Source organism: Aulostomus chinensis, chromosome 10 (assembly GCF_037954235.1).
Source record: "Aulostomus chinensis isolate RoL2024-O1b breed Wild chromosome 10, RoL_Achi_v1.0, whole genome shotgun sequence".
Taxonomy (NCBI): domain Eukaryota; kingdom Metazoa; phylum Chordata; class Actinopteri; order Syngnathiformes; family Aulostomidae; genus Aulostomus; species Aulostomus chinensis.
Genome location: NC_141329.1, coordinates 26,861,051 through 26,882,202, shown reverse-complemented (window position 1 = coordinate 26,882,202; position 21,152 = coordinate 26,861,051). Strand labels below are relative to the sequence as shown.

Below are 21,152 nucleotides of genomic sequence, written 5' to 3'. Positions count from 1 at the left end.
ATTCGAGACTATAGGACCTTTTTTAGCCCTCATTTTAGTCTTGCAGACAGGAAGCAGAGCCTGATTTGCAACTCACTGCCTGAGCCTTCTGTCTCATGACTGACAACCACTCAGATTAGCAAAGACTCCAACTTGAGTTGGTAACACCAAGACTTCAAATCAACATTAAAATCCCTTCTAGTTGTCAACTTTTGTGTAAAACGTGCAACTTTTATCGATATCAGGACTGCAATCCGCTTGTCCTCCGTCAACAGCCAACGCAACAAGCTGAGCATTTAACAAAACAAAGAAAACAGCACGTCATTGTGGAGGTTGATGAAGCGGGGGAACTGACCGCCCTCGCCAGCACGAGTTCAGACGCACTGCTGACACTGGGCTGGTGGAACTGCTCCCTCTTGTGCTCCAAATGCTTCAGTCTGTAAAAAATTGACTGCACATCAGAAAAACACACACACACACACACACACACACACACGCCTACCTACCACAACACCTTGTTGTCAAACTGCTTTGAGAGGAAAGAGGCTCAACTTGTAGCATATTTTCTGACAAACTGGATCATAATTTCATGTTGAGATGGCTGGGAGTGCTAAAATACCAGAGCCGGAGCAGCAAGATCAGCTGGAGGCCCTGCAGTGCTGGAGGTGACGGTGCTTTACCCAGATGCATTAAGAACAAGGGGGATTTATTTTTTTCTTGGGAACTTCAGACAGAATAAAAACCTCACCGAATCTTTACATCTGATTACTGGTACAAGTATTCAGGTTTACACACATCAAAACTAAATTACAGGCTGATTCTCGTCTCCATGTTTTATCACTTTGCTGCTTCTTCCTCAGTCACTTCCTCAGCTTCCGCCTCAGCTTCCGGATCATCCTCTGGGTAAAGTCTACAATACTTGTCGACCATGACTTCCAAATCATGTTTGACGTGAGTGTTCACGTTGAGAAAAGCCAGACTTCTGTTCCATACCTTCGCAGACATGCTCTGAAGATAATCCTGCAGCCGATCGCTCGCCCTGTCGCCTTTCTGCTCCTCCAGTTTCAGCACGGGCAAGGTGGCCAGCACCTTGAGGAAGGAGTTCACGTTGGGGAAGAACTTGACGTCTGGGAGCTGCAGCGTCTCGTGGATGGTTGTGGGCAAGCGCACCTCTTTGCCCCGGTGCTTCCACTTGATCCTCCAGCAATGGAGTTCTGCAGGAAGAGTGTCTGGATTGGGGAGGTCGTTACGATAGACGTCTGCGTAGTTCTCCTCGGTGGTGTTGAACTTCATTTGGCCCATGATTGCAGGCACAAGCGACAGGCATTTAAGTGCTTTGAGGTTGGTCTCAGAGAACATGTCCTCCACCTCCTGCATGGCGCCGTGGATAACAGGGACCGTCACATACTCCTTGTAATACGCCTCAGCCTGGACTTCTCCCACATCGGCCGCACGCTGCTTACGAAGAAACAACCTCGGAATGCTCACAGGAATGTCCATGACCGCGGCGACGCTCACAGCTTCCTCATACCAGAATTCATGGTAAACGTCGATGTTGTCATTGACCTCGTTCAGCGAATGCAGGACAGCAGTTAGACTGTTGGCAGCACAGAAGACATCCAGAGTCTCCCCCTGGAGATTCCTGCCAAAAGCTCTGGTGAAAGTCAGGACATTTTTTAAGATGACGACGGTGACAATGATCTCAAAGTCAGCAAGCGTTTCTGAGATCGAATAAGCATCCGCTGTGACCTTGTCAGAAAACCTTGCATCGGTGTTGTCGCGAATGCTGTCCATGCACAGCACAAGAGGCGGCAACATATCGAGCAGCAGGTCAAAGACGTTGTGCTGCTCTGTCCAGCCGGGGCCACACGCTTGTTTTAATGCAGCTCCTTTCTCTTCATTCTTTTGGTAGTGAGTTGAGATCGCCTTCTCAAGCTCATCCTGAGTGAACGGCGTCCCAAAGAAAGCACAGATCCTCCTCAGAGTCTCCATGACAACCTGGACATTAGGAAAAGGGAGCGAGTTGGCCAGGTGAATGTTCAGCGCCACGTGGGAGCAAGGAATGTGCAATGCCAAAGGGTATTTTTCCATCAGTAGCACAGCCACAGCTTTCATCTTGGTGGTGGAGGCCCCAGTGACCCTGTGGGCCTGACCGCGGCAGTCCTCCATGCAGAGCCCCCAACGCTCAGTCACCTGGGCCTCCAGCCTCTCCACCAGCGCGGCCTCGTCTCCATCGAAAAGCACAAAGTCCACAAACTCCTCTCGGAGGACATTCTGCTGATTTACAAAGCGTAAAAATAGAGGCAGGTGTTTCTCGTTGCCAAAGTCAACCAGGTCGCCTGTGACCAGGGAGAAGAAGCGACTCTCTCTCACCTCCATCAGCATCTCCTCTCTCACCGTGGTCTCACACACATCCAGTAGCTGGCCTTGCTGCGTTGCGGAGAGATATTCTGCGTTCACGGCTGTTGCTTCAAAACGCTTCCTTAAAGCTTCATCTCCAGCATTCATGCGGTAATCTAGAAGAGCCTGGAAGTTGTTGGATTTGCTGTCGCTCGCTATCGGAATGCTTTGTTTTGCTAACATGACTACAACCTCGAACAAGGACCTCAAGTAATCACGTAACTCCTTCTCCTCTGTGGACAGTCGAGGTTCATCTACAGTGGCTGCGCTGCTGTCCTCAGCTGCTGCATCTTTTTTAGAGGCAAGTTGATCGATAGAGGATGCCACTGAGGGAGGGAAAAGAAGAGAAGAGTGGTGAAGGTGCATTTTTTTTTATTTAAATTACGTACCGAATCATTTCCAGTTCACTCACATCTCCTTTCCTTGATCTTTATTAAATCCTCTTCAGTCTGAAATGTACAAAATCAGAGCTTTTTAGAGGTGCATTTCAATCAACACTGAAGCTATGAACTAATATTGATGCTTCTTACAAGTTCTTTAATCCGCTTGCGGTGTCTGGTGAGAGGATTTCGTAGGTGGCTTGTCAGATCAAATATGGTGGGAATGGCTGTATCCTTCAAAACAGTCCTGTAAGGGCTCTGAAAGGTAATATGAGAGGACATTTTTTTTTTTTAATGGAAAATAAGGAAAACGCTGCAAGTTTGTAGGCTAAAATGATGTCAGGTACTTACAGTTTTGCACACCATGGCTGGGTCGAAGTGTTTCGCACATAATCTGTAGTGCTTGTTTAGCTGGTCGGACGTTTTCTCCTCCAGATCGGCTCTGCGGCAGTTCTCGACCCATATGCGACACCTGAAAGAATGCCAGCCCTGATTACAGGAATCGGAATATACCATTATCTAAATATGATGTTCACGCAGAAAATATCATTGTTACACTTAAAAATGACAACATGCTTCCTGCAGTGTGATGTTGATGACAGCTACTTTAATGCTAACTAAGTTGCAGCTGGTGAAAGTTAGTCAATTGAGTCACGACTCATCTGAAACATCTTCATAAAATCAGCAGTTATTTTCCCAAGTTGTGGCGTGTATCAATAAAACTGGGTCATACACTCCAGAAATTACAATTATTAAAAATGAAGTGGTCTTCCGATTCAAAACCTCACAGAGGATCAGGGATAAAGAAAAAGTAGATTCCTAAAACCAGAATCACACCTGTAGCAATTTTTTAACATTAAAAATAACGACTGATTAGAATAGTTGTTTTCAAAAGTGTCGTTTATTTTTTGGAGACCAACAAACCTCCATGGGTACTGGCAGGAAAACAGAATGTTGCTTTCACAATTATGATCAATTCAAGTCAATTTCCAGATGTTTATTTTATTACTTCTAAGTAAGAAAAGAGTATTGACAAAAAAAAAATAGTTTGCAAAATATGTCAAAATAAGGTGTTTCACGTGCAAAAAAGAGAAGTTAACCCGTCCTACTTCCATGCCTAGACTTTACCAATGAACTTAAAAATAATAGTTCAGTTATTTACAACACCGACTTTGGAAAAGTAGGCTCTTGCTTATATTAAGACGCTCTGGGAATAATCAGGGTTTATAGGAGTCGAGCTGATAAGTTATTGACTTTTCCTTTTGCGATTCTCGCTAAACTTGTCCAAGAAATCCCGGTAGGTGAGTCACACTTCGGCTGGTTAGCATCCCTGAGTGGGGTCTTACCTCTCAGGGTCCCGTGGAAACCGAAAAAATGCCAAATCCGACTGGGTGCTTTTCCGTGTACAGTTCGGGGCCGCGCAAAAATTTGGCATGCTTCAGGCTAGGTAGTTAGCTTAGCTAACTTAGCAGGCGGGAATCATCCGCTAACTTCAGTAAACTCACGAGGACAACTCGGTTTAGTTTTTCGGGGGGTTCAGGGGCTCGCGGGTAATTGTCAACACGGGGAACTACAAAGTCTCAACTGTGTCCAACAAGCGTATATTCAAACGACTGAGGTATGACATGGAGCGCAGTATTTCAGGACATGTTCAAATCCGTTGAGTGAAGAAGAATAGACCCGTTTACGAGCCAGACTTCCGGCTACGAAGCATCTGATTGGGTAGAGCAAGATGATTTCCTTTACTATTGGATACTCTGGTTGAAATGATCTAATCATTAACCAATCACACGACAGCCAACCCCCCCTCTTGCCGTCCTCTCTCGGTTCCAGACAGCAACTGTAGTAGTGACACTGCTCCACCTAACGGCCACCCGCTGTTAAACAGGGGTTATCTGGTGATAAAGGCGGGACTGTTAGCCCGAACTGGGAGACGTACAGTCAATACGACCAAATATCAAATCATAACGCTCAGTGTAAACTAAAGGAGGAGTGTATACTAAAATACATTTTTTAGTTAAAAAATATTTGTAAAAACAGTTTGTAAAGATTGTTTAAATAACAACAATTTTCACAAGGCGTTGTGTGGCTCGTTGGTCTAGGGGTATGATTCTCGCTTAGGGTGCGAGAGGTCCCGGGTTCAAATCCCGGACGAGCCCTGACACTTTTGCGGTACGTCACAGTTTTGGACTGTGACGCACCGCTGAAACGTGACTCATCATCCGCGAATGACCCAGCAGGGCGCTTTGAAATTAAAATACGATGGGCGCAAAATGTATTCAAATTTCACTTACGACGTTAAAGGTACACGTAAGTACTTACGAGATTTATATGTGGCAGTCCCCTGGGATTTTTTATGGATTTTTCATCCAAAAGTCGACGGGCTCGTCCGGGATTTGAACCCGGGACCTCTCGCACCCGAAGCGAGAATCATACCCCTAGACCAACGAGCCAAATCTGCCAGATCGGTTCATCATTCACATATATAAATTCCACACACGACTTTGTGTTGACTTGTTTCAACACAGTTCCGGAAAGCGTTCTATTGCATCACTTAACAACTTGTTTGATGGTTACAGCGGGTGGACATTTCTTGTAAAGCAGCAGGTGCAGATGGAGATGTCAGACAACAATAAAGACACACGGAGCAATTCAATTAACTTCTTTTTATATATCATACATAAGACTGTCTTAATATAATACAAAGGGCATTGTCATAAACACAGCAAAGTCTTGACTAGATCTTACAATCTGTGGATACATGGACTTATCCTTTCCCCCATGCTGTTCAATTCTATAGTGCATGTTGCATGTACAAAAAAAAGTGAAAAAATGTGAAATAAAAAAATGAAAAGGATAAATCCAAATTAAATAAGAGGATCTCAACTTCTGTTGGGTGTTTAGATATGTCAACAAGTATACGTGTTTGTGTATAACCCACAAACAGAACAGGCTTATGAAAGATGGAACCTTTTTTTTTTTTTCAACCATGTGCTTCTCATATAACAAAAAATAAGGTTTGTGATGTACATGCACTTACAATATACCCTGTGAAAATTATTAAGGTTTGAAGATCTAGCTTTCCCTGTTTGATTCAAACCCTACCTCATAGTGTTGTCCTGATGTAGTCAAGTACCTTTGCCAAAAGGCAAGGTTTTGCCACTAAGAAAACAGGAGTTCCTGCCCACTGAATGGTCACCAAATTGACAAACATAATCAACATACCAGCAGGAGCAAGGTAGTGAGTTCTATACTTCCTTTATTAAAAAAATATAAATATATACATAAATTCTATTTCAACTATTAAAAAGGGGCTGCATTTCATGACAACTGCTCTAAATAAGAGGTCAATCAGCATGATCTGAAATAGGCGCACACTTACGAGTCACTGCAGTCAATTTTTTTTCCTTTTTCAGTCTTTATTTTTGGAATGTTTAGTACCAGTATGAGTGCCAGTCATAAAACCACTGGCAATTTCTAAATATCTCAAATTCTGCGGGGTATGAAAAATGATTGCAAATTTGCAATTAACCTTGACATCCAGATAAAACCCCAATCTCAATATAGGTAGCTTTACATTTGTGTTTGTGGAAATACCAAGCATGATTTCTTATGGTGGCTTCTCCTTTAAAATGACAACAGCATGACTTGTGGCCTGCCCTTAATTTGACAGGTGGCTGTGGGCAGGTTGGTTTTTTGTTTGTTTGTTTGTTTGTTTGTTTTTCCTCTCTCTCTAATTTCAAAGCTGGTAAAATGAGCAACAGAAGAAAGAAAGCACTTCAAAATCCCTGATATAAAAAAAAAAAAAATTAAAAAAAAAATCTGGTTATTGACGGTAATGTTTTGAGGACATGCATGTCTGCCCAGGCAAAGCATGAGATTGTGGGCTGACGGACACCCTTTCCCTTTGAATAGGACGACTACCAAAGGGATCTGCCCTACCAAATCAGAACAATACCATTCAACACAAACTGATTTGCCACAATTATCCTTACCCTGCCAAGAAAATGACAAAGTCTTGCTTCACGGCAGAAACTAGCCAAGTTGACCAAATGTATGAAAGGCAGCAAAACCCTTTGAAATAGTATGATGGGGGCAAAAGAAAAACGACATCACAGAAATAGAACGCATTAGTCTCCTTTTTTTTTTTTTTAAGCCATCAGCTTCTATCTTGCTACTCCGGAGCCTGCAGAGTAACTACCAAATTCTCTAAACATACCAAAGTTTTAAAAGACTCCCAAAATAATCTACCAATTAATATGGAAACAGTTTTGGTAAAACGTTGCAAACAAATCTGGCCAGAATACACAATAGCCAACGATCTCAACAACGGTCTCCAGTTTTGCTAAAGTAATATATTGCAGCTGTTTGTATTGACGTTAAAATAAGATCTTGATAAACTTTGCGTCAAAGTGGTGAACTGCTACATTATTGGTTACAGACACCTATATGCTATAAAACAACTGCTTTGGTATAAAAACATATCCAAAGGGAAAATAAATTCTTGTAAAATTCACAGCATAATTTGAGGAGAAAAAAGGCAGTCACTTAACTCATTTTTTTTCTTCAGTTTCCATGTTTTGGATGGAGAGACTTGTGCAGGTGGTTCTGATGAGGAACTACATGCAAAAGGGTAAAATAACAAAACATAAAAGGGTAAACTCTGGAATAGTTCTTTCCACTGCAAAATCCTTAACCAGTGAATAAGATTTTTAAGGAAGTAATGTTTAGGAGGTTGTTGTGTACAATAAGACCCTGTTATGTGGGGCCCTGCTGAAGAAATCTTTGTTGAGAAAGGCCTCAAATTACCATTCTTATTTACCTTTTCTAAAATGTTTTAATTTCCTTAAAGAATTAAGGGCTGTCTAGAGAGAAAAATAGAGAAAAGCCATCTTAATTCAAATGATAATGTCCAGCTCCATCCCATTCCAAGTCCATGAGTCATAAGGCCAAAGGGTTATCTAGAACCAGCCACTGACTGTCTTCCACTCGCTGGGCTGGATCCTATTCATCTCCCATGCCCATTGCTGCTCTCGTCTGTGCCAGGCCCAGTTGCAGCTTGCAGGACCACAGGGCCTCTCAGCCTGAGGGGTGGTGCTTCCCTCTCCTTTGACCCAGTTGGTGTCAGTATCCACCTGCGGGGTCTCCTCTCCACCCGGCCAGCACACGCTATAGGGACTCCACTGTTATGTGCTCCCCTTTAACAAGAGTTACACAACACCGACCAACAACAAGAAATATCACTGCAAACACTTCCCCTCATTGTCAAGCTACAGGATTTACAAGCAGCTTTTATGTGAAATTTCGCTTAAAAAGGGCAAAATAATTAAGAACCAGTGGAACAGTAACATCAGGCAGTCCATGAAAGAGGACGCCAAGCATTTCATCACCAACAGCTACCTGCAAAACAGCTTCAACGTTGACTCTGAAACGCTCCTTAAAAGATTTTGCCACATAATACCATATGGTGATTACTTGGTGGTTACATGAAACTGGTGAAATGGTACGATGGATGTCTTGATCTCACTATGGTTATTCTGCAGTATTACTTTGTGCCTAATGGTTGCAAAAGAAAAACTGATGAAAATTACATATATACTTTTTAACAAAGGTTTTTCTCTGTAGTAGCGGTTCAGTGATATCTCCCTTCTGACGTGAGCAGCTTTTATTCTCAACACACCTTGTAGTAAAAAACACCACCTTAAAAATGACGCACAGGGGGAACACACAGCCAAATGTCAGTGCAGTCACGAGCTGGCCATCGAACTCTGCTGCACACACACTCCAGTCATTGGAGACTCCTCCCGGTCCATGCCCTGCCTCATGCCAAGGTGGCCTTCCGCTAGATAGTGGGCAGGCCCTGTGTTCGTGCCCATGGAGAATGCAGGGTGCGCTGCCATACCAGTCTCCTGCCGTGGGTTCGAGAAGGCACCTAGCCCCATGCTCAGCCCACCATTCTGACCAAAGTCCAGAGCTCCCGCGGGCAAATGGCGGAGCTGGTAGGCCTGGTTGCCATGGTTCCCAGTGGAAGAGGAAGATGTAGAGGAAGAGGAGGCAGAGGAAGACAGGGAGGTCATAGACAGATGGCCATGAACCACCTCCATGGAGTCCTGTGTTGAGGAGCTGTGTGTCGGGGAGGTGTAGTGGCGTGGGCGTGGCCGTGTAGCCATCATCTGCCCGTGGTGGTGATGAGTATGTGAGTGGGGATGCAGGGCCTTAGGGTGCTGAGGGGGAACATGGAAGGTGGTCTCCTGGACTGGGTGGGTCTCTCCAGTGACTGACTCTGGTCCAACTCCACCTCCCCACACCAGTGGGGGTGGGTAAGGCTGTCGTGCCTGTCAACATCAAACAAGAAACAAGAGTCACTTGTCAGAGGTTGGCAGTTTGTCACAGGCCCAGCTTGTCTTCTGTCATGGATACATCTATGGGCACCTCATTTTGAGTAAATTTAACAAAGTAAATGTTCAACACTGAACAAATCTGTCATTTGTAAAGTTTTTTTTTTTTTTTTTTTTTTAAGAGTTGTTCAAAATGGTTTTAAATAAGTCATCATCACATTCCCATCACCGCGGTACAATCCGAATTGACACAAATATCACAGGAAATAACTTTTTTTTTACTGAAACACAACACCAATGACTTGGCTTAGTTCCCAGGAGCTTCTGACCTGTGGGCAGAGGCTGTCACCATCAATGGCAGGCATGGCTGTGCCAAAGTGTCCTCCACTGTGCAAGTGGTGATGGGTAGGGTCTGATCTCGCTCTGCCACTGGTACTTGTCCCAGATGACCCTCCTGAGGGGCAAACACAAGTGTGACTGATGTGCAGCATGATCGAAACATGAAAAGGATGAAGTACACTAAGCAAGCTCTAAACACTAAACAGACATGTTCCAGATTCAACCCTGGAGTACATTCTGGAACTGTTTTTGACTGAAATGGTCATCTTAGTTTTAGGTGGCTTCATGTCACAGTAAAGGTGCATGGTCAATACCCTGCATCAAACAGATGTTTCCAGTGCAGTGACGATATGTCGGACAGATACCTGAACTAGAGGAGGTGCTGGAGGTGGTTCCCGAAGACTGGGACTGCTCTAATGCGGGGCTTGTAGACACGCTGCTGCTAGTATTGGTTCCCTCATCCGCAGTCTTCTTGAAGAAGCTGTGCTGCAGGGCATAGTAGGGCTGGATGCGGCTCTTAGGGTCATAGTCCAGCATCCGGAGGATCAGGTCCTTGAACTTCAAGTAGTCAGCAACAGCGTGGCCAGACTCCCCCGCCCGCCGGCCACCTGGACCCCCTGTCTCCACACCAAGGATGGAGTGGAGCTTCCGTGAAGCTGGAGGTTTATACTATGCAGAGCAAAAAATAAATGTAAGAAAACTACACTCCAGAGACTTTATCACATTCTCTTGGATTTAATAATGACACTTTTCTCTCAAAAGACTCAATCAGAAGACGTGATAAGGAGTGCGCTTACCCTTTTGCCATCTTTGGTCTTCTTAACACTCCATGTACCATCAGAAAGTTTCTCGAAGAACTTCCTGGCTTTAGGGGCTAGGTCCATTATGTGATTAGGCGGGATGCCAAGAACCTCAACTATTTTGTTCATCTGGTCCACCTGGGCAATTAAAAAGAGGACAGAATGAGGTGATGGTATTTACATTGTAGTCAAGAAAATACCCGTTATATATGAAGTTGAATGCCATCGAATACTACCACAGGATGACCCTGCATAACATTGGGACTCGTGAGGGTGGCCACAACTACTTAAGAAGACATGTGTTGCTTAATATATATTTCAGGCTTGTGAACTCCACCCGCCAAACTCTGTGGTCAACATAACATTTGGTGACAAGTCATACAGTGAAGGTTAAAAATTTCAGGCACCTTTGAATTTGTGTCAATTATTTGCTAATCGCCATTATTTCCAATATTTTTAAGCATGCATGCTATTCCAATCTTTCCATTTTTAATACAGTGCATCGCAACGTCCAATATTTTCGATGGTCAGCAGCATTAAACAACAACATAGCACCAATCTGCGTAGGCATTTTGGTTCTACCTCATTGGCTCCACTGAAGAGAGGTTCTCCAGTGTGCATCTCCACCAAGATGCAACCCAAAGACCACATGTCAATGGCCAGATCATAGGGCATTCCCAGCAGCACCTCTGGGGAACGGTAGAAGCGGCTTTGGATATATTGGTATATCTACGAAAGGAAGTGGGGATATTAGAGTCTGCATGTGCCATTGCATATTCAGTAGACCAGAATGTTAGAAAGAATGAACCAGCCATCGCATACTCTCACAAACACTCCTGCATGCATTCACACAATTGATGATAACTAAACTATACCCTTTGTCCTAGTTGGCATGAGCTCCCAAAGTCCACTATTTTGATGGCACTCCTCTTAGGGTTACAGAGGAGGATGTTCTCAGGCTTCAGGTCACAGTGGATGATGCTGAGCTCAGGCGTGGCCAGGAAGAGCAGCGCCGTGCATAGCTGCTGGGCAAACTTCCGGGTGAGGTTGAGAGAGACGCCACGGAAGTTGGTATTTCGAAGCAGGTCATACAGGTTATATGAAAGCATCTCAAACACGAGGCAGAGGTGGTTCCGAAACATGAAGTGGCGCTTTAGGTGAACTGCAAGTAAATGCAACAGATTACGTCAGATGCAGAAAAGCCCCCCTTAGCATATGTCTGGTCACATCTGAAGCAAATGTCAAAAGCGAATTACCGATGTAGTATTTCATCTCAGTATCATGTTTGTTCATAAGCTCGAGGAGGCGCACTTCAATCTGAGCTTGATTGAGGAAAGCTTTCTTGTTCTTGATGATCTTAATGGCAACCCATTCCTGCTCTGCCCGGTCATATGCTTTCACAACCTAAAGATGCCAGCAAAACACATTTAATTATCTATTTAAGCACATAATAGGTACCACTGTTAACAAAGGGTGTCAACACAGGGTTTGCTAATTATGAAAAAATGTCAGTTGGTTGCATTAGAGCTATAAAATTATGAAACAAAAATGAAATATATCTCCAACTTTTAAAATAACTTATTGTGTTGAGTCAAGAATGTCAGCACTATCTTCTAATACACACCTGTCCAAATGATCCTTTTCCTATCAAGGAATCAATCTCATATCGATCCATCCACTTCTCCCCATTTTTGACGATGTAGTCATAGTTATCATCGTCATAGCCGTCATTAAAGACTTTCCTCTCTTTCTTGTGACTGGAGTCTTCACCCTGACCCTGTTGGTGCCGTCGCTTCTTTTTTGCATAATACACCTACAAATTAAAACACAAGTTGAAATAAGTTACACAAGGCAATGGACAAAAATAAATGTTACATCCATGTAAAGATAACAAAACCAACCTCATTGATGTGTTTGTATGTTTTGATAAGGTCAATGGAGAGCTTCCTCAGGGGAGCTGAAGTTGGGTCACGAAAGCACTGGGGCATGTGCCTCTGAAGTATCAAAAAGGGAAATAAAGATAATTTCATTACCAACATTTGTACTAAGAACAGGGCTTTTGTTCAATCTGAGGAACTACACATGAGTGAAATAAATCGGGCACAACTATAATAAAACAACAACAACAAAAAAAAACCTCAAACAAGCGGCTATACAGCCAAGTGACAACTAGGCAAAAGGAAAGTCGTTTTCATATCATACAAGCATTGCCATATTTTCAAATCATACATTTAGACTAAGGTAAACCCAAGCACTTAACGTGTAGGTTGTAACCTGTTTAGTGTACCTGATTGGCAGTGAGCTGTGGTGTCTGGTCGCTGTACGGTAAGACCGTAACAGATTGGTCAGTGCTTGGCTGGTGGCGGTCACTGTACTGCTGGTGCGTATGGGGCATTTGAGCAGCCATCTGAAGACCAGCAGTGTGTAAAGAAAAAGAGGGCGCAAGCCGGACGGACGAAGGTTTGCATGCTGAAGTCTCTCCTCCTGAAAGAAATTAACACTGCCATGAGTTGCATATTGACTTGTGATGTGATATATCAAAAAGCACTGATAGATGCAAAAACAACTGTTATAATGTTGTGTCCACATTAGAAATTATGGACAAAATAATTAAACAAACATCACATTCTATTTGTTGTAGAAATTTTACATCAATAAGTATTACTCGCTGTTTTATCAGATGAGTAAGGATCTCCTTACCCAAAAATGTCTTAATTCACCTTCAAGAAAAAATTAAGCAAAATGCAAAACATACATCTTAATATTTAAATGCACGTTCAAATTATTTAACTTCCTTTAAAACAGGTAAAAATACTTATATGTGGAGAACAATAGCAATGATTCATTCATTTTTCAAAGAAATGCCATGTTAATACATTGTGCTTTTAATAACATGTAAAGACATAAAACTCAATCAAAGAATAGCCACAAAATTGAATATAACAGTAATATATCAACCTTTGTGAAGAAAAAGGAGGAAAACAGCAGGCTTAACAGTGAAAAGGGGGGGAAATAAAGCATCTCCGCACTGTACAGTGAATCATCCTTCATTTTAAGCCAGAAGGACTCAAAAAATTATTAAATAGCATGTTCAGCTATCAGCATCTCTCACCAAACAACACAATTCACCAGTGCTACACAGTAACCACTATTCAGAATCCCAGCAACAGCACCTAATTAGCATAGCCTATCACCACAGAGATACAGCGTGATTTGGCAAGCCCATCAATGCACAGACCAATCACAACGCAGTATGCAAATAGCCTACTTTTGTTGCCAGGGCAGAGCTGCTCCCATTTTCCAATGAGAAAACAAGAAATAAACAAGAAATAAAATTGAACTTTGGCACACTTAGACGCTGCTTTCAACACAAGAGCCTGACAGCAAAATAGCTGCACAGCCCAAAACCTGCACTCCATCTGAGAGCGTTAGAAAGCTGACCCAGCTTTGCAAAAGGAAAAAATACACATCCACTGACAGAAATAAGAACTGTAAGATGATAGAGCAGAGAGGTATAGGCTGTATTGTGAAAAAAGAAAATCCTGTATTTATATTTTTATATATATATATATATATATATATATATATATATACATATACATATATATATATATGTGTGTGTGTTTAAATATAAATTCATATATATATATATATATATATATATAAGATTTTAATTCACATCAAAATACTGATTTGACATGATGACAATCAAGAATGAGAATTTATTTTAGATTTGCTTGTTCAGCTGAGTGTGAAAATAATGTATAACAAAATTTCTTTCGTGTTTCTTCAACTCCATTATATTGCATTAAGGCCATCTTTGTGACGAATAAACTGAGTTTTTCCTACATAGGGACATCCGTAAATTTGTGGGATGCAAATCTGGATGCAAATTGTAAGGCAGGAATACGAGTGAAAGACAAGGAGATCTTCAGTTCACCACTTCCCACCAAAGGGTTAAGGATTAGTAGCAGCTAACCTGGATGCATCTTCTCCTGTAAAATTTCATATCATCCTGGGAGGAGAGTCCAGCAGCAAACCACAACCCACTACAAAGAATAAAAACAGATCATTATCAATGTGCATCTTTTGTGGGATTTACCTTCATGGTGGTTAACTTAAGTTAAGAGCTGGGAACATAGGTCCCTTAAAAAAAAAAAGAACACAACCCAAAACTTTATGTGTTTGGGATAAACATTAACTGTCATGTAAGACCATTTAAAAATTAAGACTGAAAAAGGGTTGGTTGTTGATGGCCCAAAAGTCACTAATAGCCAATGCCCAGGCTCATATTTTCCCCCAAAATAAATGTCCTCAACCTCAACCTTAAAAAAAAACCCTATAGGCTCAAACTACCTACCTTATAACAAAACAAACCAGGACAGTAATTGTTGTGGAATTCACAGCAGGATCTCCTCTCAGCATGTCCATAGTAAATATACTTAGTACATAGTAGATCTGAAGATCTGATACTAATTTTACAAAGATTGTAGGTAGTAAAAAGCATAAATGATGCAAGAAAAAATAATGTGGAAGGTTATGCAAATTTACAAGAGCTGAAAAAGTTTTGTTTGAGACTATCTCACAAGCATTATGGCCTCATATCCGACTATCAAAACTATAGGGTGATATATTTTAACTCAGTAACCCATTAGGGAATATCCAAGCATTATTTCATCATAAAGCCATTATGAAGGAGCACTTGTAGCTCATAACTCTCTCCCGAACATTTGATTATTGCTCATTTTCAGTACTGACAAATGAACAGTTCCTTTCCTGGCTCTACTCATCACGGTATAAACGGGCCTTTTTAGGTGTAAATATAATGGCAGCTAGCTTGCTATTAGTAGCCCTATCGTATCTTAAGTGTTGGTTGAAGACCTCTATAATAATAAGCCGATGTGTCATCTCCTCACGCCCAACTGATTAGATCCATTTCAAAGCTCAATCAAATGTAAAGCATCCCAAGCAATTACAAGCCAAATATTCGCAAATAAAGACAGTGCCCGAGCAGCTGTATACTCACAAATGGTGGGGTATGTCTCGTCATGGTTGGAATTTAGAAAGCATATTCAGTGTTAATTTGCGTCCTCTCCTTCTACATGTCGTCCGTGTATGCCTCCAATTCCTCGTACAAAATGACAAACGTATTCAGACTCACATTGCCATTAGCAGTCTAACTAGCTAACGTTGTCGTCGTTCGTTAACGTTACCCTAAAAAACTGCGGGACAAGCAAGCATATCTCACACCAATCCCAACGTTAATGCTAGCTAATGACGCTGTATTCAGCCAGCGGGTTGTGGGGCCCATTCGGCTGGTTCGTCAACAAGTCAGCGTTAACGATTCACCGGAGCCAGGTTCGCCGAAATAGCTACCAGGCGTTAGCAAGGTTAGCTAGGTGGGCTTTCATAAGATCACAAACGAAAATTCTGCTTATATATCCGATGTTGCAATGCACAGATACGGTAATGACAGTAAACCAAACGGGACTATTAGCTAAGGCTGCCTCAATCGTACAATGACAGTGTCTAATATCGCACGGTAAACGCTAGCTGCACCGTGCCAGCATGACTCTCCGTCCAAGCCCACACAACCCGTCGCACCCTCTCGTTCACAGCAGACTAGAAAGCTGTTCTCATCTAACATTTAAAATGAATCTGTTGACCTACTGACTGAAAAGCAAGCATTAAAGACAGGCTCCAACCGGAGTCGGCACCGCCACAAAATGTTAGCTAGCCGCCATACCATAAAGCTACCGTTCACAACTTCACTGTCGCGTCCATCATTAACCATTCGGGTTAACGTTACATTTCATGCCTGTGATACATCTGCAAAAATGTTAATAGTAAAGATAACGAAGGCTGCAATCAACGATAAAACGTAATAATTTCTCACCTCTGATGGCACGATCTTCATTTAAAGTCCAATAACCTGTATGATGAGGAAACTTATCCAGCTTGAGATTCTCCCCTCCCTGCACGGTTAGCGAGTAATGTTAACGTTAAATCCGATCCCCTTCCTCCGACCGGCAAACTCTACAATTATTCGCCAGCCAGATTTAATGCTCTCTTCATTCCCCGGGCTTTGATAAACGACATCAGCGATCGAGGCAGGTTTGACTAACGTTACTATCAGCTGATGACTAGCAACATGCTAACGTTAACTAGCACGCATAACTCACTAGCTAACCTTAGCGAACTGGCTAGCTAGTTGACAAAATGAACGCAGCTAACATTAGCTACCTGTCCTGGCTAGCTCTAGCTTCTTTGGCTAGCCTCAAGCTAACAATTCTAGCTACCGCTAAATAGACGGTATGCCAAACTCTAATTTTACGCCGTCTTTGCAAATTTAGCGTCGACCTCTTCGATATGTGCGACAATACAGTTGAATTCTGAGTATCTCAATCATGAAACAGAGACCGTGTCCTCTGATAATTTTGGTTAGGAATTTTGTGTCAATTTTCACAAAATGGCGCGCGGTCCAAACCTGCGCAGTGAACCGGCCCGGTGGACCAGAGACACGGACAACTGAGTTAGTGCGGCGCCGCCTAATTATTTCAACAACGTTCAAACGTCGGGCTCTTGATCTTCTTAATCCGATCCATTAGACGCATTTCATTATCCAAAAATGTCAAATGTATATCCACTGACAGCATTATTCCGGCGGGAAGGGAGAACATTTGAAAAGACTGAGCTGGGAAAAAAACCCTCCTGACAAAATGGCGATGCTCTAGCTTGTTGCCATGGCAACTGTCAATCAAAAAATGAAATACCCGGATGCACCAATGACGAATAAAATCTAACTGGCCACAGTTGCAGGACACGCATAACTCCAATGTAGTCGTCCTCGTCTATCCTTTTTACCCTTTTTTTTTCTTTGTTGGAGATTTAGATTAATTGAAGTCATCACGCTACTTGTTACGTAGGCAACTTTGCTCGTTCTATTCCAGAGTGACATTTCTGACAACCTTCTTATGATGGCGTTTGTATTTTTGTTTTCTTTTATTTGGAGTTTAAATAAAACAACGATAAAACAAAGTGTATTTTAGTATGGACAGTACCACAGTAGAAATCCATACCTTGTATTAGTTCAGACAAAATAAGTACACCCATATGGAATTCATGTCTCTAGTTTCTGTGTCTTTATGATGATTGTAAGCCCAAACTGAAGACCAATTTCTTTAATTATGTTGCCAACAGTGCAGTTTTTGAAAAGCTCGGAACAACTAAAATAGTTGACAAAATACTTCATCTACTCCAAAACAATTTGTAGTTTGGGAAAAATCCGTTGCCTGCTAATTTCAGAAAGTTACAAAAAAGCAGATTGGTACTATTATTTTGCAGTAGTTTGCTGCACCAAGTGCAATTTATTTATTTGTCAAAAGCCTTCTGAGCAGCAAAAACTTTGCCCTCCTAAGATTTGATCAACTCTGTTTGAGACAATTATCACAGTTTGTTCCTGAAATTCTCAATGGGTCAAAATTCAAGCAACACTTGTAGTAAAGAACACAATTTGATGAAACAAAAAATATTTCCTTCACTTCAAGTGCTACTGGCGTATTGACCTTCTGATTTTCTCTGGAGGTAATCTCATCAATGTAACAAGTTTGAGAACATGCTGAAACTTTCCTCCCTCTACTGAATTTAGTATCTTGAAAATCAGATGACCTTCAATTGTTATTTCACAGGACAGAGACTTGAGCCTCAAGCATCACTGTGTTCAAACCTGAAAACAGTAGCTGTCTCCCATGAAATGAAATGGCTACCTCCGCTGCGGGTGGCGTTCACAGGGCCGAGCGTCTCCCTGGAGCTTGTGGGGGACATTTTCAGCCACATGTTGTGGTTGCATTGAAGGGCGGAACACCAAGTATGTCCCCCCTGCTCCTCCATATCTCAGCCTGGGTTAGTGTGACGTTTGTGGTCACGGGCAGTTTTAACTAATCAAAGCTGATGCGTTGTTGCACATTATATTGTTTCAGGGCCTCTGTCGGCAAAAACGCTATCAAACATGGCGTCACCATGCACGCTTTGGACATATTTGAGCTTTACATTTTTAATAGACATCCGTTCATCGATTTCTTCCGCTTATTCTTGTTAAGGGATATTCTTGTTGCGGGTGGCGGGGGGTGGAGCCTATCCCAGCGGCTTTCGGGTGAGAGGCTTCACCCTGGACAGGTCGCCATCATAGGGGGCCAACACATAGAGACAGACAACCATTCACACTCACACCTACGGTCAATTTAGTGTATCAGTTATCCTAGTTCCCATTTGCATGTCTTTGGATGGTGGGAAGAAGCCGGAGTGCCGGAGAGAACCCACGCAGGCACAGGGAGAACATGCAGACGCCACACAGAAAGACCCCGTGCTCCAGCCGGGACTCGAACCCGGAACCTTCTTGCTGTGAGGTGACGGCGCTGACCGCTGCTCCACCGTGCCGCCCTTTTAACAGACAGCAGAAGCTAAATGACTCAGTCAGTGACTGTTTTATCAGACTCACAACAGCTTCATAACAATTTAGCATTTTGGCTCTTTTTCATTTCATATGTTGAGGAGAGTTTGTTCCTCAGTCAAGGTTGATGTCTGCAAATGGAGACAGCGTTCTGCTCATTGCATTACATGACCATCTATGTTTTCAGTTGCTTGTCTTTGTGTGTGTGTTTTGTACGTGTTGTGGTTTCCCTGTGATTGGCTGGAGAAGGTCACTTCTTTAAAAACGTGTCCGGGGAAATTTTTCCCAGGTAATTTCTTTAAAGAGCCTTGTGTTGTGCTGCGTGTTTAGGGACATTTCTTGTCATATATTCTATCATAAAAGCTGTTAATCAGTATATCCCGGATGCAATTTACTTATACACCCTTTCTTGTGTAATTCAGATTGATAACTTTATTCTGAGCTGAGAGATAGTTGTAATGTGACGCACTGGAGGTGCCACAGGTTTATGTAAACTAGAGGATAGACTTAGTAGACCTCTGTTGAGCTGCCCAATCCTCTAATTTGATCAAATTGGTAAAAGGCGAACTATCAGGCCTTAATCCAAGTCTGTTTGATTTGTCGCTTATTTATCAGCTAACAAAGCTAGCAAGAAATAGGTGGACTGTGGCTAAACCTCTGTCCAACTCTAAACACCGTAATCAAGAGAACTCAAGGTGCACTTCAAGTTTAACTTATGAGCAACTGGTGAACTGCTGATAGAAAGAGGAAAAGACCGGCAAGACTTTAGCAAAGCCTCCATCAATGTGAAATTGAAAACAGTGAAATATTTGGCAAAGTCAAAACAGAAATCCAATAACTTCACCCCCCGTATCCTCAGAACAGTCTGTCTGAAAAAGAAAAAAAAAAAAAAAAAACATTTATGTGTTCACCCTGGGATTCAGATCTGCTCCAAAATATGTAGGGTTCTTTAGGGCGCACCCTCCACAAAGTTTTGCAAAACTCAAACAGATTTTGCACAAATTACTGTGGTTTATTTGTACAGGGACAATGCACATTAATCAGCAATTCTATAAATTAGCCAGTTTTAGCTATGTAGCTTATTTGCAACTGTCGTCCCTGGTCAAGGTGTTAAAAGCCATCAAAAATCCAGCCTGACGTTGGTGAAAACATTTCCTTCTGCTGTTCCTCAAGGTTTAGTATTGGGACCTGAGGATTTATACCTTATAAGGTCCAGGGATCTCTGCTACCAGCATATGGCCAATTGTTGTCATATTGTTGATGTTTGCATTGTATCTCAAAGACTGTACTTTTGAAATCATTTTGAAATTAACTCAATATTAATGGAACCTCTTTAAACATGATGAGTCAAAAACACCATCGCAGACTCCGGCGTAACTGGAGTTTCACAAAAAGGCAGAATTCAAACTAATCCCAAAATCCAGGTATCAAAGACAAGATTTTCAAAACTCTGCATCGTTCTTGTAGATGTCAAAATGATGACTGTTTTTATTTTTTTTAATTTATTGATGTATTTGGGGTTTTTTGGTGGCACGGTGGTGCAGTGGTCAGCACCGTCGCCTCACAGCAAGAAGGTTGTGTGTGGAGCCCCGGCTGCAGCACGGGGTCTTTCTGTGTGAGTCTCCATGTTCTCCCTGTTCCTGCTGGGTTCTCTCTGGTACTCCAGCTTCCTCCACAGTCCAAAGACATCAAGAGGGGACCAGGTTAATCCAGACTCTAAATTGACCGTAGGCGTGGCTGGGAGAGCCAGTGGTTGTCTGTCTCTATGTGTTGGCCCTGCCATGGACTGGTGGCCTGTCCAGGGGGAAGGCTGCTGGGATAGGCTCCACCCCCACCACCCTGAACAGGAGAAGAGGGAGAACATGGAGGAATGGATGTTTGTATGAAAACAGACATCTGGTAGTCATCTAGCTGAACTATGCAGAGTTTTTAGAATTTTGTCGTGATACCTGAAATTTGGCATCAGTTTGAATTCTGCCCTTTTGTGAAACTCCAGTAACGGTCCGAGTCAGTAACGGTCCGAGTCAGTAAAGGTCTGAGTCAGTAATGGTCCGAGTCAGTAACGGTCCAAGTCAGTAACGGCCCGAGTCGGTGACGGCCCGAGTCAGCGACGGTCCGAGTCAGAGACGGCATTTTTGATTCATCACTTGGCAGGTGGACTTGCCTTTCAAGGATCAAGACAATGAACAGTAATTTGAATGACATCATACAATATCGAATGTTTGAAAGTGTAGGTTTGCAGAGGAATATGAAACATTAAGGGAGCTTTTAATATCAGGGACTGGCTGCGAAATTAAAATGAATTTAAATGGAGTTAGAATTGAAAGAGTTTTTCTTTAAAGCAAGCAGTCTCTGTATGTCTTTGATTATCTCAACAACTGTTCTCCCAGTCAAACTTGGAGTGTGCAACACAAGTGCCTCAATGAAGTTGTTGTGATGAACAACTCTCATTTTTGTTTGTGTTCAG

The 21,152-nt window shown here is 42.5% G+C and overlaps 2 protein-coding genes and 2 non-coding genes across 8 annotated transcripts; 1 reads left to right on the top strand and 3 right to left on the bottom strand.

Moving 5' to 3' along the window:
• Nucleotides 1–25: 25 nt before the first annotated feature.
• thap12b (THAP domain containing 12b) lies at nt 26–4,580 on the bottom strand. 2 transcript variants are annotated; one of them, XM_086215283.1, is made up of 6 exons: nt 4,106–4,580; nt 3,111–3,231; nt 2,910–3,017; nt 2,792–2,828; nt 973–2,705; nt 26–416 (listed from the first exon to the last, which is right to left on the bottom strand). In XM_086215283.1, exons 1-6 carry the CDS (start codon nt 4,192–4,194, stop codon nt 354–356), a joined length of 2,151 nt encoding a protein of 716 aa, XP_086071409.1. In that variant the 5' UTR covers nt 4,195–4,580; the 3' UTR covers nt 26–353. The 2 variants fall into 2 exon arrangements, with proteins under 2 accessions (XP_086071409.1, XP_086071408.1); XM_086215282.1 differs by lacking the exon at nt 26–416 and having other exon boundaries at nt 669–2,705; nt 4,106–4,578.
• Nucleotides 4,581–4,846: 266 nt separating this feature from the next.
• trnap-agg (transfer RNA proline (anticodon AGG)) lies at nt 4,847–4,918 on the top strand. The gene has a single exon. It is a non-coding gene; the product is annotated as a tRNA-Pro (tRNA).
• Nucleotides 4,919–5,140: 222 nt separating this feature from the next.
• Nucleotides 5,141–5,212, bottom strand: trnap-cgg (transfer RNA proline (anticodon CGG)). The gene has a single exon. It is a non-coding gene; the product is annotated as a tRNA-Pro (tRNA).
• A 788-nt stretch (nt 5,213–6,000) lies between these two features.
• Nucleotides 6,001–16,974, bottom strand: dyrk1ab (dual-specificity tyrosine-(Y)-phosphorylation regulated kinase 1A, b). Of its 4 annotated transcripts, none has more exons than XM_086216723.1 (12): nt 16,133–16,974; nt 14,216–14,285; nt 12,524–12,720; nt 12,138–12,230; nt 11,861–12,049; nt 11,493–11,640; nt 11,112–11,398; nt 10,819–10,965; nt 10,234–10,374; nt 9,802–10,105; nt 9,427–9,551; nt 6,001–9,094 (listed from the first exon to the last, which is right to left on the bottom strand). In XM_086216723.1, exons 2-12 carry the CDS (start codon nt 14,223–14,225, stop codon nt 8,507–8,509), a joined length of 2,229 nt encoding a protein of 742 aa, XP_086072849.1. In that variant the 5' UTR covers nt 14,226–14,285; nt 16,133–16,974; the 3' UTR covers nt 6,001–8,506. The 4 variants fall into 4 exon arrangements, with proteins under 4 accessions (XP_086072849.1, XP_086072850.1, XP_086072851.1 ...); XM_086216724.1 differs by lacking the exon at nt 16,133–16,974 and adding an exon at nt 15,263–15,768; XM_086216725.1 differs by lacking the exon at nt 14,216–14,285.
• Nucleotides 16,975–21,152: the final 4,178 nt, after the last annotated feature.